Raw genomic sequence first — 24,912 nt, 5'->3', positions numbered from 1 at the left:
TGCTTCAGGTCTGTGACCCCCTCTGCCCCTCGCCCGTTTGTGCTCTGTCTCTCTCTGTCTCTCAAAAGCAAATAAACAGTTAAAAAAATTAAATAACAAAACCGCTACAAAACCATGGCCTATTTTCTGTGCCCCAACACTACAGGGTAACTGGGCTTGTGGGCTTGTGGACCCTGGGCTCACTGAGGTGGCAAACTCCCTGTGATGACTGGATTCATCAGTTATGGCATCAAGACCTGCCTTCTGAGGCATCAGGACCCTCCATTTATGGTTTCCAAACCTCTTCACAGCAGGCAAATCCTGCTATGGCCTGGGCTTTTAAGGTTGAAGGAGAGAGAGCATTCCCGCAGCGCCTCAGCCCTTTTAAACTTTGACTTCTCTTTTCTGTGTCTGCATGACTAGGGCTAGCATGGGCTTGTGGACCCTGAGCTTGCTGAAGTTACAAGCTCCCTGAGATGACTGGGCCTGCCTGTTATGGTATCTGGACCCTGCTCCTGTCTAGGCTTTTAAGGTGGGGTGGGAATACAAACCAGGCCATTCTCCGGTCCCTCTGACCTGGAGAGGTTTCTCATAATTCCTCTGCAGCTTGGCAGACTTCTGGTGAAGTCTCTTTTCTGTGCCAGTTGCTCTTTTAAACAATGTTTTTTTTTTTTTCTGTGCCCAAAGACGGAGGGATCTGTTCCTGGTTCCTCAGTGCTATCCCTCCCCACTGCAGATTGCAGTGTTGCGGTGGGGTTCTCTTGGTTACCATCCATCTCTCTTGCTGTTCTCTTGCCATTCTCTCTGCCTTTGGTTGTTCAGTAGCTGTTCAGTCAATCTGCAGTTTTTCTTCATGAGGAACTGTTCTATTAATAGGTCGAATTTGGTGTGTTCCATGGAGGAGGTGATATCAGAGTCTTCCTATGTCACCATCTTGAACCAGAACTCTATTAACATCCATTTCCAAGTGAGAGAATTGAATCACACATGTCAAAACCTAATTCCTACCCCTCATATAGCTCATAGTTTATTAGGTAGATAGACACTTGAGCTAAATGATTTCAAGCCATTGTGGTAGGTGTCACCATGGAGGTCTGATGGGCGTGTAGAAGAGGGTGAGGTGAGGAGAAATGAGAACTGTGTTTTCATTTGACGCTCACAGTGACCCTGTCGCATAAGGGATGCGAAGTGAGTTACTCATGATCATATAGAGAGGAAGGGGTATCTATGGGCTTCTACCTCCTGACTTAACTGCAGTGCCCCAGCTAGCTCCCACTACCGCCCATTCCAATTTTCAATGAGCTGTTTAATTACCAAAGAATTACCAGTATTTTCTGTCTAAAATCAGACCCTCTGAAGAGTACAGTTGTTATTACGAAATAGTGCATGGTTATGGGTGACATGTCAGTGTCAGTTGTCACTAACTTTTTCTAGAATTTCTTTTAATGTTATTTATTTTTGATTGAGACTGAGACAGAGTGAGAGCAGGGGAGGGACAGAGAAAGAGAGGGAGGCACATAATCTGAAGCAGGCTCCAGGCTCCGAGCTGTCAGCACAGAGCCCGACTCGGGGCTCGAACTCACAAACCGTGACATCACGACCTGAGCCGGAGTCGGACACTTAACTGACCGAGCCACCCAGGCGCCCATATTGTCAGCAACTCTTTAGCATCTTCAGTGTGTGTTGGGAAAAGGAGAAGGTGGAAAGATGTGGGTGGCAGGGAAAAAGGCATGCAGAGAGCATGTACATGCCTTTCATATCAATACGTTTTTCTGATAGGATCTGGAGTCAGGATCTGAGGCGCAAACGAATTTGTCTTCTCACACCGAATCCAGTGACCTACCATCTTCCACCCCAGTGGCCAGTTTTGGAACCAAACCCAAGTCTACGGTAAGTTGTGAGTGATAACAGTCAGTTTTAATTGAAATGCTGATGATCATAAGGTAAGAGTTGATATCTTATCCATTCAATATGGAAAAAAATACTCTTAGAGTCTTGGTTGCAGTAACTTGGTAGCATTTAATTAAGTACAATCTCACATATGTTGCTTGCTTTATAATGGTAACACAAGTACTTCACTAAAACGGGTCATGGTTCTAAAATTACGCAATATATGGTACCAAATTTTGTTGCTGGATAATCGGATCTTTAAAGAACGAAGAATGAAAAATCTGGAGTTGGTTCTCCCTGAATTATTATTCTGACCACACTGCTTACTAGTCGGAAAATTACCTAAGACTAGATACATAGATAGAGAGATAGAGATATATAAAATCACACAAATCATAAATTTTACGTGGGTATTAATTGACATAGCTCAAGCTCATGTAAAAGACTTAAACACTTGGCACAAAATAAATACTGAATAAATGTAAGCTACTATCATTATTATGATAATGCTTCATCAACTTTACAGTGCTACCAAAACAAATAAAAGGAGAATTACTATGTATAATAGTATGGTATGGTGAATTGTAAATAAAAGACATTTTCCGTTAAGTAAAAAGTTGAACTGCTACAGGAAAGCAGTATTTGACTGTAAAAGGTAACATTTGTGGAGGAAGTAATTACTACTTCAAATATCTAAAGTCCCAGCAGCTCCAAAATAACCTTCCCTAGTTTAGTGAAAATCATAGTGGCATATTATTTTTTTAAATGCCGATGTTAGCTTAACACAGAGAAACAAGTTTGGAGTGCCTGTTTGCCTGATTTTAAAATAAAAGGCAAGTCTGAAATAGGACTCAGAAGAGAATACTCTGAATTTAAAACATGGTAGATATGTTGAATTGCAGGAATATATAGAACATTTTTAAGGGAATATTTATAGAATACCTACTACATGCCATGCACTATGATAGATTAAAGACTGGGAGAGCGATAAGACATACTTTCTGTCTTTAAAAAGCTCACAATCTAGCAAAGGGGAGTAGGTACATAAACAGTGAAATGCATATGGTAGTGCTGTACATATTGGAAATGGCAGGAACCAATGACATACCACGTAATGCTATTTTAGGGTACAGTGAAAAAATAGGGTCAAAAATAATATGTGTCAACAGGCAGACTGCAATGAAATGGTGCTCTTCTGTTTCACAGTGTGTAATGAAGGTTAAGATGCAAAATTAAAGTATGAAACCAAATGATCTCATTTCACCATATTCTTACTGAGTACAAAGATAAAAGCCTCTCAACAGTTTTAACTCGACGGTGTAGGAACCGGTGGAGCATTGGCTTTTTGAATATTGGTACAGGTATGTGGCTGACACATAAGAAGTAAAAAAGGAAGGTGAATCCCCTTTTTAAAGGTATTTATTCTTAAATTCGCTTTTGAAAGCACCTGCTGATATCCTAAAGAGCTGTTCTTTTCTCTCTGATATTTGTTCTGTGTTCATCATTTACTTCAGAAAAATTACCATTGGCGTCTGCTATTTCTCCCTTGAAACATACATATTTTAGTGCGCGGTCACCTTGTCATTTTTAACAATTTATACAACTTTGTGTGAAGTTCCCTCGTTTTTCTTCAATACCCTCGTGTTTGTAAATGTGCTCAATATATTTCCATTGAGCTATGTTTATGTATTTTTATGGTAACCAACTATTGTAAAGTTTTAGAATGAGAAACATGAAGCCATCGGTTTTATCAGGACCTTGGTTCTTTAGAATACTTTGAGATGGGTCTGTTTTCAAATGTTTCATGTTTTGCCACATCACTTGACCGAACTATTCACTCCACAGGCAAAATTAAGAAATGCTAAAGTCAGTTATGGAACAGAAACAGACGTTTTTGTGCACTCCAGGTTAAATGTGTACTGAAAAGTTGTCAAGTTTGGATAAAATAGTACGTGACTGTCTCCCCAGATGTTCAGCTGTGACTTGTTACCTGGGTGCATGATCACAGCTTCACAGTGATGCCACAGCTCATTAGTCCGTAAGCACTGAGAACCACGAGACAGTGAACTCAGGCTCCAAACACACAAGACGACCAAAAACTACTGACCCAATCTCGACCAATACCACAGGCAGTTCAACAACTGTACATGGAACTCTGTCCAGCTACTGAACTATAATTTAGTAAAATTCTCCAGCAGGCCATGAGAAGGACCCAGAAATAAACACTCCACTGTCACAGACAGCTGACTTTTAGGAAATTTCTTACTGAAAATGGCCAATAATGAAAATAGCTTGAGGAGCAGGCTTTTTGGGGGGTGTAAGAAGGGTCATTTTTTTTGGGGGGGGGGGGTGTCGTTTTAATGTGTGTGTGTATATTTTATTTTGTGTTATTATTGGTGTTGACTATTTTGAGTACAGTTCCTTCTTACTACAGTTTGAAAATAATTCTTTGGCTGTGGATCACCTCTCTGTTTTTAGTTTGTTTCTTGGCTGGAATACAGAATTTTACCTATTTTATGAGAGAGTAAATAGGTTCTTTTCCCTTCAGTTTGGAGCTTGGGAAATAGATAATGTGTAACGGCAGTCTGGCTATTTTGTGAAAAGAGAGAAAACTCCAGTATCCTACATAGTCATTCTTTTCACAGGGAATTGAAGTTTCAATGTTAATATTAAGTAGAAACATTAAATTCTAAGAACACCTACTTCTAACATCTACCCATCACGAACTAACCTTCTGCTCCATCGTGTCATATTTTTACAAAATGTTTACTTTTATTTCATAATTATTTAATGTTACATTTGATTTGCTGCTGTGAAATCTATTTATAATGGTGACTAACTACCACAAATATTTGGCTTTCCTTTTGTACGTAGGACCTCTCTGGGTTTCCAAGTGCCTATTTTTTCAATAAGATTTCTTCTTTTATATGTATTATTAGAACAGGACCAAGGAGTAATCTTCAGATATTTCATGAATACTATGTATATATCATGCCAAAAAAATGAGCATTAAGGTATATTTCAGGGATGTATTTCACACAAAAATGAAAAAGTTGAAAGGTAGGATACCCAGTACCAAAAAAACACATTAGATAAAAGAGGTCTAGTGTTTTGTGTCCAAAAAATCACCAGTTTCTCTCCCCAAATCTTTGTTTTGTTCCTTTGAAACAGTGTCATAATGCCTTTCTTGAGAGACACTTTCACAAACAACCCATGATTAGTCATATTGTTTTAAACAAAGTCTCTGACTCACTATAGAAGGATATACTGGCATCCTTCCAGCTATGGTAATCGGTTGTTTGAGTTGTTCTTATATTCATTAATATGGGGTTGTAACATGAAAGATTTTAAAGCTCAGCACTAAAACCTCAGGGTTTTTTTTTTCCTAAACATACTTATAAGTGTAAGTCTTCATTAAATTATTATTAATCACTAAGAGATAAACTGAGTCCTAGATAACAAAAAAAACCAGTGCATTTCATTTGTAGAATAAGTAACTGGAGGAACAGGGAGAGTCTAGTATTCTACAGAATAATCAAGAGCATCATTCAGAGCAGTGCAAGGATATGTTTTCAATTTAGTCTAAATTCCCCTTCCCTCTGTCTCCCAAAAACTTCTTTAGTTGCCCTGTGATAGAATTCTAATAACAGTGATGAAACCCTCAATCATTTGGGCATGTTGGAACCACAGCTAGACAGAGCAGCTTTGAGTATGTCCTCAACTATCTAAAGGAATTTGGGAACATATTGGCATTCATATCAGAATGTATTACACACTGGAAAATAACCCTTTTATTAAAGACATCAAAAACAGAAATTATTAACCTTCATTATTGTAATGGCTACAGGGTAAAAAAGACAAATCCATCTTATTTTAGCTCAAGGTGGCAACAGTGGGTCTCATTCTACAGATTGAATACACCCCTCATCTTTTCATTATTACTACCAAAATAGCCATGAGACAGATGAGGGGAAACATCAGCTCATGGGAGGATGGGAGCTTCAGGCAGGCAGAAGCACGCCCAGCCGGACAATGCCAGCTCCTCTGGAGAGCAGTTCAGAATAAATCTTGCCTACCGGCTGCCATGACGTGACGCAAATAGGGCTCAGAAGTGGACCCTGACTGCAGTTCATGATCATTTCTCGATGACTTTTAAAAAGACTCCAATACTGCAATCAACCTGATAGTCCAGCCGCTTTTACTGACAGTTCCAAAAATTGTGTGGTCACTCTACTCTGTTGTTGAAGAGAACACTATCTCAGTACGACCCCAACACAACTGTTTATGCTATAGTCGGTTTAGTGGGGCATTTACATACAATTATTTTTCGACCCTCTGCATGATAGAAGGCAAGTAGTACTATTCTGGTCTGGCATTCACTTGCCAACAGCATTGTCATCCCTTAAAAATATAAATCTTTTGGGGCACCTGGGTGGCTCTGTCGGTTAAGCAGCTGACTCTTGATGTCTGCTCAGGTCATAGACTTGCAGTTTGTGAGTTCGAGCCCCGTGTCAGACTCTGCACTGACAGGGCAGAGCCTGCTTGGGGTTCTCTCTGTCTCTCTGCCCCTCCCTACCTTTCTCTCTCAAAATAAATTAACTTTTTAAAAAAAGCATAAATGTTTTGAGGTGCAGAGAAAAGGAGGGTGATGGCACAGTGTAAGAATTTTAACATTATATTTTATTTCTTTTTTCTAAAACTTTTTTGCTGTTTATTTATTTTTGGGAGAGAGAGACAGAGCATGAGTGGGGGAGGAACAGGGAGAGAAGGAGACACAGAATCTGAAACAGGCTCCAGTCTCTGAGCTGTCAGCACAGAGCTCGATGTGGGGCTCAAACCCACAAACCGTGAGATCATGACCTGAGCCAAAATCAGACCCTTGACCTATTGAAACACCCAGGTGCCCCAACATTACATTATTTTAAATGAATGTTATTCAAGTTCAGGTCATTAAAAAACAATATCTTTTTTCCCTTTTTTCACCCCATGAAATATTATTCAGTCTACATTTTTCTTGAAACTATCAATTTATATCTTGGCCACTGTACATACGAGAGCCACAAATTGTCACTCATTGTATTTCTGTGAATCTATATCTGTAACTGATAAAAGCAGAGACAAAAAGAATATGAACTTTAAGAAAGAGCCAGAAGTTTTATCCGAGTAATGATTATGGAGAAAAGCATGTTTGCACGTGTAATAATAATATCAAATGTAAGAAGGACAAACATGTATGAAGTGCACACTCTGTGGCAGATATATTATGGATTAGTAAGGCGTAGTTCATGAATCCTTACAACAGCCTTTGAGCTAGATGCCATTATTTCCTAGACTTCATAGAAGAGGAGACTGATATGTATAATGGCTAATCTGAGCTGCCTATGGTCTCCTGGTAGGAAGGCATGTGGCCAGATACTTCATGCTCCCCCTAAGACTGATTTATTCAGAGATTCGCCTGCTAACCACCTGGCTTCAGAACCAACATAAATTGGTTTGAAAGATTCTTATGTCGGAGACAAATTGTCACTGATGTTTGAATTATCGGAGTGCACAAGAACAGTTTACTTGTGCAATAAAGAATGGGGGCTGGTTCATCAGAGCATGGCATAGGTCATATTGTGCTAACATCATTTTCTAAATCATCCATCTACCATGGATTTTATGTGTGTTTATATGTACAGTATATCAGATTTTATATACATATGTTTGTACCTATTCATATCAGAATATATATACATATATGTGTGTATATGTGTATATGTGTATATACAGACATACATTCCCTAGTGTTATTTTCCAAGAACCCGTGTTGAATAATTCTCAATTATATGGTTCAAATTAGTAATTATTAAATTTTTATATAGTCATAAAATTATTATTCAGTATAAGTTTTTATAATATCTTTTTTATATAAGACAATTTCTCAGGATAAACACAGAAACCACAAAGGCAGACTTATTCATTGTTACCAGGTATGAGATGTGGTAGTATCTTTATCTGGGATAGGACATTTAAGGTTTGAAAAGGTTTGAGAAAGGGTTTCAAAAGAGAAAAGCTCATAAGTTAGAGGTAGACATAGGTTAATGGACACTTTGACAACCAATAATCAATTTAATTGTTGCATCTTTAAAAGGAGGACTTCCATGTAAGGCTGCTTAAAAATAAAAAAAATATATAAAGCTTAGCCTTTAAATGTGGGAAGACTCAATATCTGTGTGAGATTCTCAAAAGACTGAGTTTTGAAGATTCAGTCAGTTATCCAGTGAAATGATCTGATGAGCATAGAACACCTTTGTTACAAATAATACACTTCAGACACATTGACGGGAATTATTTTTTTCAGGTTTATTTCCTAGTGGAGAATTCCACAGTATCCTTTTTGCAGTAAATTAGGCTGTGCTTCATGGATATGTGAAAAACAATTCTGCTAAGGAACTATAAAACACTGTTGCATTTGTCTCAATTATACAGAATTTCAGTAAAATTACACGTGATCCAAGAAAGAAAAGAAAAACCATCAGGGGCTCCCCATAATACTTTCAGTGTAAACTAGATTTTATATCTAAATTCAATCACCTATCTTAGGCATACTATCATTAAGCTAACCTCATTATATGCTTGTGATATATTAAATGGCAGGCATTAAAATTGAAAACAAGTATATAGATTCTGGAGTCCAAATCACATTATTTTAAAATATATTTTAAAACCCAATTCATACACACAATTTTAGTATTATCTGTGTTTTGTCTTACCAAGGTATTATATACTACATTTTTATATCATATACTATATTTTTGTTTAAATGGTTATCAGATGATTATTTTTAACACAGCTGGTAATTTCCCCAAATGCTGTCCACTGTTTAAAATAAAATAGAGGGATAGGGGCTCCTGGATGGCTCAGTTGGTTGAGCCTCAGACTTCAGCTCAGGTCATGATCTCGTGGTTTGTGAGTTCAAGCCCCGCATTGGGCTCTGTGCTGACAGCTCAGAGCCTGGAGCCTGCTTCTCTTAATTTATTTATTAAAAGTAAGTAAACATTAAAAAAAAATTTTAAACAAAATCGAGGGGTAAAACATTGTCATTTTTACAAAGATGAACTACAAATACTCTTTTTTATTGAAGTCTTGGGAAAACATACAAGGTAATACATAAAATTAATTAGAATTTAAATAGTATTTCATAATGTCACATATGATAAGAAATAACATAGTAAAGGAAAAAATGACATGTAATTTTTAAAGAAAGTTTTGTCAGCCTCTTCTGAAACATCAAAAAAATTAAATTAGTACAGCTTACCATTAGTAAATGCAAGAATGTAATGGTCTTAGAAAAATGCCTTTGATTATAATGCTTTTGAGTGTGGCAATTTTACTTTGACATAGAAAAGCAGTAACATTAAAGTATGTGGATTTTTAAAGAAATATTTGTCTTTGTTCACTAAGATTCTCATTGTTTATGAGAAAGAAAAATAAGGCACAATTTATAGCTTTTTTAAAGAAAAACTGAGCCACCAGAGGATTGGGAAAAAATGTGTTTAAAAAGGACATCATTCTGTGATGATTATAATGAAATATTTCTTAGAATTCTATGATTGTAAAGCATAAAGGAATCCATTCACATATTCTGGATTTTGAAATAATAGATAAATATGTAATTCATTAACCTTGGGCTTTGAAAAATAGAAACATTTTTATAGTCATTTGCTTTTATATTTAAAATAAATTCAAAATTCTCATTTCTAGTGTTTGAAGATACTGACATCTGTTTCCAATGCATTCACACATTAATTCATGACAGTCTCATTTGGGGTGAGTTATTTGATCTCTACAATGACCTCCTCACATCAGCCTTTTCCCTTTGAATCTAGGAGCTTCATTTTGTCAAAAATAAGCATAAATCGTACCCAGATACACTGATTCTTAATACTAAACACTGAGTGCATGGTATTGGAAGAATTTTTTGATTTGGCAAAATTATTTCTGTCTTATTTGTGTTTAGTTTATAATAATCTAATTAGTTGGAACAGAATTCCTAAAGCCAAAAAAAAAAAAAAAAAAAGAGGGAGAGATGTAGAAATGGATCATATGGGATCATGGGACAGTGGAAATTTAGTAGATTGCTTAAGGGCAAAATAAGCCATCATCTCCACAACCTAAGGTTTAGTCGTATGAATAGTACTTTTGTATGTTATCATCATTACAATGAGAAAAATTTAGTTTTTCCATGTGCTGATGTTACTTCTCGAATCCAGCTCATATTTTCATCCAAGAGAAATAACAACTTCCAGTTATTTCTGGGCGATGTAAAATGGCAAGCCGACAGCATGCCACATCACAGCAACCAGGAATAGAATTCATAGCACTAAGCAGTAATAGTAACCAGTAAGCCATTTTCGCGGAGTCCTCACTTTCTTCGTTTCAGACCTAGTTGTCCCAAAGCTTTAATTACATATTAAATATATTCCTTGCTTTTTAACTTTTCCCCTTTGATTCTTTGACGGATAATTAATTTTGCCCCTGGCGTCTGGTGGCCTCAACTGGTTCGAGACAGCTGAAGTCCGTCGAAATGCTGAACTGAGGAGTCCGTGTGAATACTCAGTAGCAGTTACACAGAGTTTACAGAGAGGGCCTCCTGAACTATAGTCGTGAGCTGTCCGCCACATAACCAATTTCTAAATGAAAAAATAAAACCATCAGCCATGTATTTGAGTATTCTGAATATCACACATCTAAACATTTGGAGTCATATCACAAAAATAGGAAAGTAAAGGAATTATTTGCTTTCTATTTATTACGTCCCCAAACACCATCACTTGGGAAATATCAATATTCCTGACTATTCTGGGTATTTACTGAACATTTTATGTGTTCATTTCTGTTTTTAATCAGTTCATATTCTTTACGTCATTATCGCCACTGTCATTTTTAGTGATCCTCTTTTCTTCCCACTGTAATGACTTCATATAATCCAGATGAATTCTGGATTTGTAAACTTCAAAGTAAAATCAGTTGATGTTCATGAAAATGACTCTTATTGTTTTCTGTTCATAGTAAATCTCTTTATTTTATTTTGTTGTTTTATTGATTCATTTTGAAGGCCCTATCTGTGTATGTAAATACTATAGTAACTCACCACATAAGCATTTATCAAATTAGCCATAGTGTGAAATACAGAGACTCATCCAAACAGTCAAAAGTAACTGAATAAAATCAGTGCTGTTCAGATTGTGCTCTGAGAACCCCCAGAACTGCCTTCCTCCACCTGCCCCAGCAAGATTTATTTACCTTTATCTCTTTTATATATTGGCCTTATGAGTGCTATCTTCTTTGGTCAATCCATAGGATAAATTTTGTTCAAATCCTAGACTAAACAAACTATAGGAGCAAGAAAATGTTGAAGATTTTTTTTTTGCGTGTCTAGGGAGCTTCTGATATATATCTGCTTCGTTTCCAAGATCATCATGGTAAAGCCGCCCCCGGAACTTCCATGCTGCTAGGGCAAGGTATTCATTCCTAAAGCTTCGTCACCACTGAGTCCTGAACTCTGGGAGATAAGAAATAAGAAAGTGTGAGAGAGAGCAGAGTCTGGATCAGAGCAACTTGACTTAGCCTGGGTCTGGGGTTCTGCTCGCCTAGATCATTAAGCTTGTAAATGTGAAACAAATGCAGTACTGTAGAACATTGGGTTGTAGATAGATAGGTTTGCCTTTTTGTTTGTTTACTTTGTTTCTATTGGGGAATAAAGTCAGAATTTAGATTATTTTTAATAGATGACATTTAGAACTCAGAACTAGTAGAATTTCCATTTAGATATATTTCCTAAGCAAGTATCAGCTAAGTACTTAATTTTACATTTGGAATTTTGTTGTATCAAAATTGTACAATCATTTCCCTACTTGTAAGACATTTGTAGTTTTTTGTTCTATTTGTATGTTTACTATACATAACACTACAATGGGCAGTTCTATATATTTTTTATCTGTATTTCTAATATTGTCTTATGTAGTTTCATAGACCAAAAAGTAGTTGCATATTTGTTAAAGAGAATTTTTTTATTTCTAGTAATATTGAACTTCTCCTATATTTATCAGACGTTTATACACCTTACTTTAATAAAAACGTAAAGAACAATGTTCTTAGCCATATGTAATAACTGGCATGTTCGTATCTTCATAATATTATTCTACATTTTACTTAAAAAGTATTTCTAATTTATAATGCAGGTGAGCTGTAATATACTATTAATGTTATGAAATCCTTTTTTTTTTTTTTTCCAAGAAGCTATAATAACTTGCGACGGCTATGTGTAAGCTACTCTGCTAGGCACTGGGGTAGAGTTTAAGGAAAGAAAAGGTTGGAGGGAGACAACATGATTGGAATCTCTGGACTCAGACTCTGGGACCAAGAATTGCCTGGAGAAGCTGCATTGGTGAGTGCTTCTGGGAGACAGGCATGTATGGAGGTGAGGAAGGCCAAACTGGTCAATAGGCAGAATTGGTTCAAACAGTAGCAGCTATGGCCTCAGCTGATTCTGTGGAGGTCTCTGGAGCTGGGTATTTCTTCAGCATTGTCCCAAATTGAGGAAGGGGGTTAGACCTCTGTATCCTTGCACCAGCCGATTATCAGTCTTAGGCTGCCCCTAGAAAATGACGTAACTCTGAGTGAGGCAGGTCCTTGCTGCCAAGGCCCTTTCCCAAAGGGTATTTCCCACATTGATAGCAGCAAAGGAACTGATGTACTTGGCCCTGAGGAGGGAGAAGTAGCCTCGCAGTCTCCTCCACACAGGCCATGACCTTCACCTTCATAGGGTGCATTCTCTGATGCAAGCACAGGTACCCAAGCACATGCTTGTGAAAAGATATAACAAGAACCAAATTATAGTTATTAAGACCCAAAGGGAACAACCATAAGGAACAGGAAAGATGCAGACTCAGATATACCACTGAAGGTAGAACTCATAGGGTTGGAAAATTGACGTTTTGCAAAGGATTAGCAAAAGGAAAAAATTAAAAGTGGATCCAAGATTTACATCTTGAAGAAGTAAGACAATGGTAGGGTCACTAACTAAGGGAGTAGAGAAGCAAAGGTAGAAAAGAGGAGAAAAAGGAAGGTTTTTAAGCCAACCTTATTTTAAGGTATATTTTACATACAATAAAATATACCTATTTTGGGGCGCCTGGGTGGCTCAGTCGGTTAAGCGGCCGACTTTGGCTCAGGTCATGATCTCGTGGTCCTTGAGTTCGAGCCCCGCGTCAGGCTCTGTGCTGACAGCTCAGAGCCTGGAGTCTGTTTTAGATTCTGTGTTTCCCTCTCTCTGACCCTCCCCCGTTCATGCTCTGTCTCTCTCTGTCTCAAAAATAAATAAACGTTAAAAAAAAATACACACACACACACACCTATTTTAAGCGTGCATACCTCCAGGATGTTTTTGGTAATAACGAAAAGAAGGAAAAACCAAGGCTAGCAGAGGAAGTTTTATTGAGGGAAGTTATATTATCCTTTTTTTTTTTTTTTGGTATTGTTTTACTGTTTTTCCAGGAATGTGATCTTAGCTAAACATGCACTACCTGATAGAATGAAATCACAAACAAGCTAATTTTTTATTACATCTTCCACAACAAACACCCATGTCAGCGACTTTTCTTCCTCCTTGATTAGACAAAAACTCAGGGACTCCCATGAGTCTTACTAAACACTCTTAAATAATACAATCGCTTTAAATTCCAAAAGGTAGCAGTCATGAATCAGAAATGAGAAGGTTCAATATGTATAATAATCAGCATTTTAATCTTCCTTTACTTATAAGACTTACTCCCTCTTTCTTAGTTTGGTCTGCCTGCAGCCAGGGGAGGTTGGGAGTGGGGCTCAACTTCCTTTTCCTTCCTAGCTCACCCCATTCATCACTGGCTAGAAGCTGTGTAATGAGAAGTGAGATGGAAAGTAGAATAGAAAAGATCTCACTGGATGAGATGTTCCAGAAACTGTTACCTGCTGTATCCGTTATCCGTTGCTATGTAACAAAGCATATTTAAACTTTGTGTCCTAAAATAGTTATTATTTCTCATGGTTTCTAATAAGTTCAGAATATAAAAGAAACTCTGGTATGTGGTTCTAGCTTAAAGTATCTCATGAGGCTGCAGTCAAATGTCTACTGGGATGCAGTCCTCTGTCAGCTTTACAGGGGCTACAAGAATCACTTGTAAATTGGCTCACTTGTTTGGCAGAGATTAGTGCTGGAAGATTTGTTCTCTTCTATGTGGATCTCTCAGGAGGGCTGCTTGAGTGTCCTCGTACATGGCACCTGGCTTCCCCCAGCGAGAGTCCAAGAAATTAGGAAGTCAGCCTAGCATGCCGGCCATATTCTGTTGGTCATACAGACCAGCCCTGGTTGAATATGGAAAGAGACCACACGGGAAATGTTTACAAAGGTGAGAATTATTGAAGGCCATCTTGAAGGCTGATCAGCAAATGAGCCGTGTCTTTCATACATGCAAAGACATTCACCTCCTCCAAAGGCCTTCAGAAGACTCCTCTCATGACAGCATCTTTGCCATCTTCAAGATCTTGTTATATTAATGAAATCCAAATTTAGATGAGACTCCCAAGATATAGTTCCTCGAGTAAGGCCTTTGGGCATAGTTCCTCTTCATCTGAAGACCTGTGAACATACCCAGTGATCAGTGCTATGATAGATACAGCATAACCACTATAAATTCTCCCATACCAAAAGGGAGAAAATGGGATGCACACAGGAGTCAGGACCTGCAGAAATTCTGAAAAACAGCATGGCAGATATTTGAATGGTTTTGACTAGAAATCATTCCTACTACTACCTGGGAGTTAACTCTCTGTGGTTCCGGGTTCATCCCTTTGAGATCTTGGTTCCGCCCTTTGAGTCGCGCTTCCTTTTTCTTATGAAATGACCACTGTTTGCAGCTGAGTAGTTTTCTCATCTTGGTTTCTGCCTATAGAGTTTGGGGGTTCCAAAGTCCTCCATTGGTTTTGCACTATTTCTGAATCTTTTGATCTAAGATAAAGGTGTTTCTGCTAATATAATCTCTTTGAAATTTTGTGCATCTCCTGTCTGTCTTTTTTTTTTAAGTTTATATATTTATTTATTTTGAGAGAGAGAGAGTGCATGAGCAAGGGAGGGGCAGAGAGTGAGAGGGAGAGAGAGAGAATCCCAAGCAGGCTCCACACTGACAGCATCAGAGCCTGATGCAGGGCTCGATCTCACAAACCAAACCATGAGATCATACCAGAGCTGAAATCAAGAGTAGGTTGCGTAACCAGATGAACCACCCAGACACCCCCGGCATCTCCTGTGTGTCTTATTAGAGCTTACTCCATTAGATGGAGCCAACTTACAAATGTCTTCAAGATAAGTCTTTCCCTGCCTCAGACCCCTGCTGAGTCATTTTAGAGGCAGTGCCCTGATGATTCTTAGAAATCCTTTGTTTAATATAAAGGATCTTTGATGTATACCCTAAACATCCTTAGTGAGCTTTTTGTGTGGACAGTTGCTTTTTTTTTAAAATTTTTGTTAATGTTTATTTATATTTGAAAGAGAGAGGGAGTGTGAGCAGGGGTGGGGCTCAGAGAGACAGAGACAGAATCTGAAGTAGACTCCAGGCTCTGAGCTGTGAGCTGTCAGCACAGAGCCCGATGTGGGGCTTGAACTCAACGAGCAGTGACATCATGACCTGAGCTGAAGTTGGACTTTCAATCTGCCAAGCCACCCAGGCGCCCCTGTGTGGACAGTTTTCTCAGGCATTATCTTAAATATTTTTGAGGACTGGGCAAAGGATTTCATCTTTAGTTATATTGTTTTGGCTGCGACCTAGATTTGATCTTACCTAGAAACATTTTCCTTTTTTAAATTTTTTTAATGTATATTCATTTTTGAGAGAGAGTGTGTGTGTGCAAGTGTGGGGCAGGGGCGGGGGGGGGGTGCATGGAGAGAAGGAGACACAAAATCTGAAGAGGACTCCAGGCTCTGAGCTGTCAGCACAGAGCGTGAAGCGGGACTTGAACTCACAAACCATGAGATCATGACCTGAGCCCAAGTGGGACACTTAATTGACTGAGACACCCAGGCGCCCCTGGAAACATTTTCTTAATTTTCGTATTTATTGTCTGAGGAGGCTGGGAAGAAGCTTCTGTCTTTCCTTTTGCATTTTAGTATAAGTAATAAGAAGTCAGGCAATACCTTTAACCCAGTCTGGAAATCTCCTTTGCTAGATCCCTAAATACCTTACATATATATTTTTTTGCTTTCCACAGTACCACATACAACTGTACTGCTAACTATGCTATTGCTAAAGAAGAAGGATCCTTTTTTCCTAGTAATACTTTCCTCACTTTTCTTTAAGCTCTCCCTGAAAGCTTCCTCAAAGGCCATCCAGCTGGTGTTAGCAGTATCTTTGGTTTCCTTTAGGCTTTTTTTTTTTTTTTTTTTTACAGATCAACCCTAATGTATGGCTCAAAACAATAGTAATCACCATGTCATGGTTTCCATGTACGAGAAATTCAGGAGTGGCCCAATCTTGCAGTTCCAGTACAGGGTCTCTCGTGAGGTTGCAGCCACGTAGGAGTGAAAGGTCCGCCTCCACAATGGCTTACTCACACAGTTGGCCAATTGGTCTTTCCCCACATGGGTCTCTTCACAAGACAGCCTTAGTATCCTCCCATCATAGCCGCTGGTATCCCCCAGGGTGAGAATTCTGCGAAACCGAGGCAGGAGTTGCAGTGCTTTTTATGAGCTAGCTTTGAAAGCCATACACCATGATTTCTGTTGTATTCTTTTTGGTCATAAAATACCCATCAGTGTGGGAGGGGGCTTTCTAGGTCATGTTTAACAGGAAGCAGAAATCATTGGGAGCCATGTTGGAGTTTAGCTACCACATCTCTAATTCCTTTAGTGGACTCTTTACATCTCTGTTTTCACTGGTCACTTATTTTTTCTGCAGCCCCTAGGAATACAGACACTTTTTTTTTTTTAATGTTTATTCATTTTTGAGAGAGAGAGAAAGAGAGCATGAGCGGGGGAGGAGCAGAGAGAGAGGGAGACATAGAATCCAAAACAGGCTCCAGGCTCTGACCCTTCAGCACAGAGCCCAACAGGGGCCTCGAACTCACAAACCGCGTGTTCATGACCTGAGCGAAAGCTGGACACTCAACCGACTGAGCCCCCCAGGCGCCCCGGAATGCAGACACTTTTAACTTCTCCTAGCTGGGGCTTGTTTACCCCTCTGGTCAGTCCCTTGAACAGGTCCTTAAATTACGCCACTCATACATCTCTGATCTATAAGAAACACTAACATGCCTTTTCCTGAAAGAGCTAGGAATCCACCTGCTACGAATACAGCCACATCTCCTTTGATTCATCACCAAATAGGCAGGCCGCTCAGTCCAGATCAGGTTCCTGTGTCCCCCATGCTACAGCGACAGATATCAGCCTCTCCATGTCCAGAAGGTCCGTTTGAAGTCCCTTTAACCAGCCTTGAAATGAGAGCAAACACCCTACTTACTAACACTTCTTTGTAGGGCAGGATGTAGGGGAAAACTCCTAGCACACTAAAATCTCTCCCGAAAGTCACTTCTTCCAAAATCTTCTGATTCCCAATCCTATTATATCCTTTGAGGGTGGGGGTGGGGGATAATTAAGTGTTCTCTCATACGTCTCCTCAAAATACTTTTTGCAACCTCTACGTTTTTGTCTCTATCACAACTCACTTTGATATCAGATCTGTCACCTTAGGGTTTAGGTCCAAACCTCAGTTTTAACGTTGATCACAGAGGATCTGTGTCCTGAGCTGTGACGATGAGCGCCAGGACCACATTAGCTCTCTGGGACCCTCTGAGAGATAAGAACGCTTTGAGCAAGGTAAAATCACAGATTCAAAGTTAAGGTGGTATTTTTTGGTCATTCACTAAAACTGTATTCTGTCAGATAGGCCTGAGTAGAGGGAATTAGGTCAGGCTGACTCCAGGGGAACAAAGATGATACATTCTCATGTAGTTGTTACATGGGCAGCAGGAATAGGCACCAAGAATACCTGCTTATATTTATACTCAGGCTGAAGGACTATTTTTCTTAAATTTTTCACAACAATAGAATACTAAACGTAATTTTTTTCTTAGAAAATTCCTGAAAACTTTCGTTAAAATATTATCATCAAGCCAGAAAGTAATTACTGTATATATGGGAAAAACTATATAATGCCACTTAAAAGCAGGAGGTACAAAACTAAAATCATTTCAATACTTTTATTACTGTTAACATCATGTGTTTATTTTTTCCTAATTATTCCTAGCATATTTCTAAGTTACACAGAGGCATTGTTACCCATGAATTGGTTTAAAGAATGTTGTTATAGTAGATTATCCATTTGCTGTATAAATTGAAAGGGCATTACAAGGACATGACTATATGCTCCCTGTGCCTCTTTTCAGTTCAGTTCAGTTAAAGTTGTCAGTAAGTTGGCACACGAGGGTAGGGTAGCTCTATTACTCTTGCACGCTGATAAAGAGCTTTTTCAGTATTGGTATAAACAAAAAAAATAAATATGTAATCGGATGTCTGAATTTAAAATAGATTTAAGATAAGAGCACATTGTTTTGAAAGGTTTCTAAATAAATAAAATTATATAAAATATCATATATATTAGATTATATATTGTATTATATATATTACATGTTTTTTCTCCATGGAGAATCTTTTCATGTTTTTTTTTTTTAATGTTTATTTTTGAAAGAGAGAGAGAGACAGAGCATGAACGGGGGAGGGACAGAGAGAGAGGGAGACACAGAATCCAAAGCAGGCTCCAGGCTCTGAGCTGTCAGCACAGAGCCTGATGCAGGGCTTGGAACCCACGAATCCGCGAGATCATGACCTGAGCTGAAGTCGGATGCTTAACTGACTGAGCCACCCAGGTGCCCCCATATTCTTTAAATTGTGTTTCTATATAACGTATTTCACAGTGCACAAGAATGCTTCTCCAGCCCACAAAGATATTTTGGAGAAAAATTCTAACACATTTGATCTCTTCTTGAGTCATAAGTTTGATTATTACATATATTATTTTCAGATATTTTTTACTCCATGAGAAAATTAATATGCCACTAACTTAAAATTCTGTAGCCTTTAGATGCTTATTCAGTCTTTCAAAGGACTTTCTTTAGTGAGAAAATAGTACATACAGGTAGACACTTAAAACTACTAAGTTTTTTTTCTTGGAATAAGGACATCTTACACCTTGAAAAGGAAAATAAAGACTGTCATCACTCAAACTTTCAAGAATAAAAAGCAAGGTAGTTACAGTATCTTGTTTTTTGTTTTTGTTTGCTTTTCTTTTTTTCTTTCAGAATGCTGCCATCTTCTGGTGAAATTGTATATTACTTCACACACAAAAGATCTACAATACGAGGCAATTTAGGTTTATATAAATGCATCTTTCATCATTAGGAGGCACCTATTTAAGATTTGTGCCCCTAATGTTCCAAAACCAAAGAGATTTAAATAATTTTCAGGAATTTTAGGAAGTTAAATTCACAGAACGTGTTTCAGGACTTACAACGCTATCAAAATGTACATTGCACAGTAAATGCATATGGAAGCACAGATAAGGCAAAGGGTCTCTAGGGAATATTTGACATTGTCCTATTTCTGTAAGAATCTATGGCTAAGAATAATTAATTTTGACATATATTTGCGATATTCATTTTTGCAAACCTTTAATTTTCTAAGTAAGTCATCTTGAAAGAATATTTTGATTATTATTTTATAAAAACACTTAATAAATTCTCCCTTTTCAACAAAGAGGATTCTTGTGTCTGACACCTCTCTCCTTATCATAGAATTGTTTATATTTGTAAATTCTTTTAGAATTATTTGTTAAAGCATATGTAATTATTTATTAAAGATATATAATTTATTAAGAGATATATAATTTATATCCTTTAGAAAATTAAAAAAATAAAGGATATAGATTTGATACACACAAATATATGCCACTCCCTGTCTGTATACCCTACTTACACACTCTAGTTTCTATCCCTTTTTACTGATTCATTGATAAAAACTGAAGTTCTTACCGTATGCCAGTCTCTATGGTAGGGACTAAAAGTTCAAACAGAAGATGCCATCCTTGAACTTAAAAGCATGAAATTTAGTGGATTCCTTTAGCCAAGTCCTAGAAATCCTCACTGGACTACAAAGTCCTTAAATAGCTCATCAAAAACATTTTAATCTACCAAAACCAAAAACTAGTAAATCACAGTGCAAGATTGTGAAGCATCTAAAAGACTCATGAGCTACTTCTTTTTGTCACTGATGGTTTCCACCAAATCTTTCCCCCTCATCCTATTAATAGTTTGCTGACACAAAGAACCCACACCAAACAGCTCTGAAATCAGCACAGTAATCAACATTTAATAGGTAAAGAATCTTGACCCAGTGAGATCCACTGACTTGAGTTACTCGACACTATTCTAACTATACTGCCTTAACGATGTTCAAAATTTGCCTGATTAAAAAGGTTGGTGTGGACAAGGAGAAGGGAAAGGGGTGTTGTGCTCCAGAGCAAAGCATGATCTGGGGTTGGCCATGTTCCCTCAGATAGCACCAGGGCACACACAAGACTGTTCAGTGAAGCGCCAGCTTAGAGCTCAGAGCAAGGAGGAAAGCATGCCATTAGCTTATTTCACTCCTAACATTCCACTGTTTTTCCCATTGTTAAAAGGAAACAGGTAAATGATCACATGCATTGTTGAGTGGTGCTTATGGAATTATGTGAAATTGCTCTCCGGATTCTCTGTAGGAGAAAATATGAGCCTCTGCACAGAATATATGCTTAAGATTTCATGTAATCAGTTCCTTACAGTCAAACCATTCTTTCTGGAAGACCCAACTAAGACAACATAGGAATGGCTTTTCTTTTGGATGCTTTCTTGGAGAAGAAGTAGAGTACAATTTAAACTTTTTCAGGCTTCATGCTGGTAAAAATTAGAAAATCTACAAGTCCTTCTTATAAGTATCTTAGATATCAATATTTCCTGCTGATTTTGGAGCTGACACAGTGTGTGTGTGTGTGTGTGTGTGTGTGTACGTATATGTGTATACATATATATACATATATACATATATATATATATGTATATATAGTGTGTGTGTGTGTGTGTAGATGATTGATAGATAGATATTCCTGTGTTTTCAAACCCAAATTTAATACATTGCACTATAGTTACATGTGCTTTGTGCTCTTCTCTGAATTAGAATGGTAGGCAAGCTGTGAAGTGTATAATCATTTTTAAAATTCTCATCACATAGCAAAAAAAAAAGAAAGAAAAGAAAAATAGCTGTTAAAATTTCCAACTAAGATAGTGGATGGAAAGAATTTGAGATTGTGTCAGCCTGCCCTTTGTCCTCCTGGTTCAGAGGTTAAGTAGAAGCTTGGATTCAGAGTGCTCACTGTGGAGGATCTTAGTCCATTAACAAGCTATGCAACCATTAGTATGGCAGTTCTATTCCACTGAAACTATTTAAATAGGTAAATCTTTAAATGTTAAAAATCACAAGTTAAAAGAAGATACACTTCCATTTATATCATTTTCACATATATTCCAGAAAATATCACCTTAAGGTACATATTATTTGTCCTTCATTAATGCTTTTTCTCTTTCCTTTTTTTTGAATTTTTTAAATGTTTATTTATTTTTGAGACAGAGAGAGCATGAGTAGGGGAGGGGCAAAGAGAGAGGGAGACACAGAATCTGAAGCAGGCTCCAGGCTCTGAGCTGTCAGCACAGAGCCTGACACAGGGCTCAAACCCAGAAACAGTGACATCGTGACCTGAACTGAAGTCAGATGCTTAACTGACCAAGCCACCCAGGTGCCCCTCTTTTTTTCTATTTTATCAAATTCTTTTGGAAATTGATTAGATTTAGGTTAGATTTTGTTAAAGCAATCCAAGCCTGGAAATGATAGTAAAGTTTTCATAAAACAAAGCAATAAAGATTTATAAAATTGATTTTAATATTTTATAAAGCTAGACACACTTATGAATGTATACTTATATGTCTTCTTTGTGTTTTTTAATAAATAGTTCTAAAATATTTTCATTTTGATTAAATAATTTAACTGGCTCCTATTAAAGGGTACCCAAGAAGATTCCATAAATTGTGGAAGTAAATCTCTTAGTGGAGTGCTCAATGCATAGTAAGCCTTCTACCAATGATAGCCAGTACTATACCTCAGCTCATACCATGATGTGTTCTTTAGGAACCAACATTACACTATATGTTAACTAAGTAGAATTCAAATTAAAAGATACAAGAGATGTGTTCTTTAAAAGGAATACATAAAATTGTTTTTATGATGAATTGAATAATATTTTTATACTTGCACTTTGCTTGAATTCTATATCAAATTGTTCTTTGAACTGAACCAAAATCTACTATTTTCTGTATGAGAATACGTTAAGGACAGAGACCATCTGTAATTGAGAAAGGGCAACCCCAGACAATTGGGTTAACTAAGAGACCAACAGCCCAGAAAGGACATCCTTGTCCTACATGTCCCAGCATAAGATGAGCAATTTACCGAGTCAAATTCCCAGAAAGATTGGAATACTCAACCAGGAAGAAAAGTTGAAGATGAAGGAGGCTTTTTATCATCAAGAAAAACCCCACAGCATACTTTTGTATTCAGAATGACACTAATGAATGTGGTCATTATCTGGAAGACAAGGATTATGAAAAAGATTAATAATTCACTCACCCCTCTTTGCATCCATCTTAATAATTGTCATTTGGGTTTCGGCTATAGCGTCTTTGCTATTTCCTACAGTTACGCTTCTTTGTTGCCATTTTCTAAGCCATCCCACGGGAGATGCCAGGTCTTGGTATTTATGGTATCCTAATCATCTTTCCTCACTGGAAATATTCCAAAGAACTTATATTATAAACTAGAAATACATATATTCCTGGCAAATATGTTTTTCTGGCTTCTTAATAGCTTAACACACAGACCTCTTTAGCAGCAAAAATCTTGGGCTAAACAATATGTTAAGATGAGTTAATAAGACTGTGTTTTTTTTTTTTTTTAATGAAGCCTCTTCTACGCCTTTGTTAATGTTCCTGTTTTTGTCAATGGCATGTTTTCTTTTCATACTTGAGAAGATGAAGAAATACTTCAGCATTTGGTTAAAATATGAAAGAAAGTTCATGAACTTTGTCTTGTAATTGTAATAATTCAAATGGCAACAAGTACGCATCAGTTTTCATCAATGATGAATGCAAACACTTAAAGGGATTTCTACACTGTGTTGGCACCTCTGAAGAAATGATGTTCTTCCCACATCACCGTAGAAGAATTTGTTTGGACATTTTCTTGTGACGCTGGTGAACCGATTACCCATCCTAGAACAATGCCGCTGTGGGTGTTCAAAATGGTTGCACACAGGCTACCCACAGAAACAGTGATTTACATGAATTATATTTCTCTCTGTGAATGTTTAATTTTTATTAGCAATTTTTAAGGAAAGCATGATTTTGGACTTTTCAGTTGGAATTTTCTGGGGCTTTTAAAATGATCCCAGATGAAGGTCCATTCTCTTTTGCCCCATTTTTTTGACATTTAGTATCCTGTTTCTTGTTACCAAAACATACATGCACCGATTTTTGAAAGAAATAACAAATGAAATATAAATGGTAAGGAGGTGTAACTGTTTCCCAATGAGCAGAATCTCAAATCGCAGGCCAAATGGCTGATCCCCAATCAATTTTAATGTGCTCATTGTCTGCCTCCCTTACTCCCCAATGAAATGTATTTTCAAGAGGAGTTGACTCTTGGGAATGAATTATCATAGCTCCAACCTTTATTGCATCCTTTCATAATGTCCTTACTCTAGTCGTGAAGATGCTTTTAAAAACCACATGTTATCTTTTGATTATTTACATTCTATTTATTCAGTAATCATTTATTGAGTGCCTACTATGTGCCCAGCATCGTGCTGGATGCTAGAGATATGATAGGCTTCCTCACCGAGTTCACAGTTCAACAGGAAGACATACTAATAAACAACTAATCTGAACTCAAGGGAGGTGGGGAAGGACACCTCGGCCAGTTCTGAGGCAATGGAGAAAAGTTGGCGTGCAGTAGGTCCCCTCACATATTTCCTTAATATTGAAGGACAGGCAGCCCTACCCTGGTGAAGGCGTAGAGAGCCAAGGGAAGAAATTTCCAGGCTGAGCAGTTAGTGAAAGCAAAGACATGGAGGTGAGAAAGCCCACAGCGCCTTTGGGGACCAGCAGGTGGTTCCGTCTGGCACAGGTGCAGGGGGCTTTGAATTCAGAGTAGAGGCCAGTGAGAGTCACGTTCCAATGTGTCTCCTACACCATGAAAGGAAGATAAGGGAACTCTAGCAAAGGCCACTGGGGAACAGGGAAACCATACCTGCATTTTAGAAAACTTTCTTGTGAATGGGGAGGAAACACACTGAAATGACTCTCAGGAGAGGCACTATTTTGAAGGGTTTTATAGCAATCCAGGCACAAAACAAAAGACCGAGGCCTTTGTGCTAGGGATGCCGAGGAGGAGACGTGGACAGATTTAAGGTATGTTAAGGAATTATAATCTGTATGATAAAGTAATATGTTGGGTATAAACAGGAGACAGGAAGCAAGACCTCTTAAAGACTGAGCAACTGGATGGTAATACCAAGACAGGGAATATCTTTAGCATCGTCATTCCCTTCTTCTGAATTTTCATTTGAGGATCCCTCCACAATACCCAGTTCATGTGGAAAGGCAAGGCTACCTCCAAGAGTACAGCTTGTGATCCAGATCAGAGCCTGTGCTGCAAGCCGTGGCCAAAGTGACGTGGGACGGCAGTATGTGTGTGAATGTGTGCGTCTGTGTTGCCAATGGCTGAATGAGAAAGCTGGGGTCCACATGTCCTAAGCAAGTCCACTTAGGGTTTGGATATGAGGAATTTCTTGGGACCTCCTCAAAAACAGGCTCTCTCCTTTGTATTGGGAC

The 24,912-nt window shown here is 37.9% G+C and overlaps 1 protein-coding gene across 8 annotated transcripts in view; it reads left to right on the top strand.

The window, feature by feature from the left end:
• DLC1 (DLC1 Rho GTPase activating protein) overlaps positions 1-24,912 on the top strand; it is a 550,042-nt gene that overhangs the window by 256,411 nt on the left and 268,719 nt on the right. For all 8 annotated transcript variants that reach the window (XM_049631680.1, XM_049631683.1, XM_049631686.1 and 5 more), the window contains one exon: positions 1,759-1,869. In XM_049631680.1, coding sequence (XP_049487637.1) covers positions 1,759-1,869 — 111 coding nt within the window. The remainder of the gene's footprint in view (positions 1-1,758; positions 1,870-24,912) is intronic.

This window comes from Panthera uncia, chromosome B1, assembly GCF_023721935.1.
Source record: "Panthera uncia isolate 11264 chromosome B1, Puncia_PCG_1.0, whole genome shotgun sequence".
In the NCBI taxonomy this organism is placed as follows: Eukaryota; Metazoa; Chordata; class Mammalia; order Carnivora; family Felidae; genus Panthera; species Panthera uncia.
Note: the sequence above shows the minus strand (reverse complement) of the source record. Positions and strands in the feature narration are given on the sequence as shown.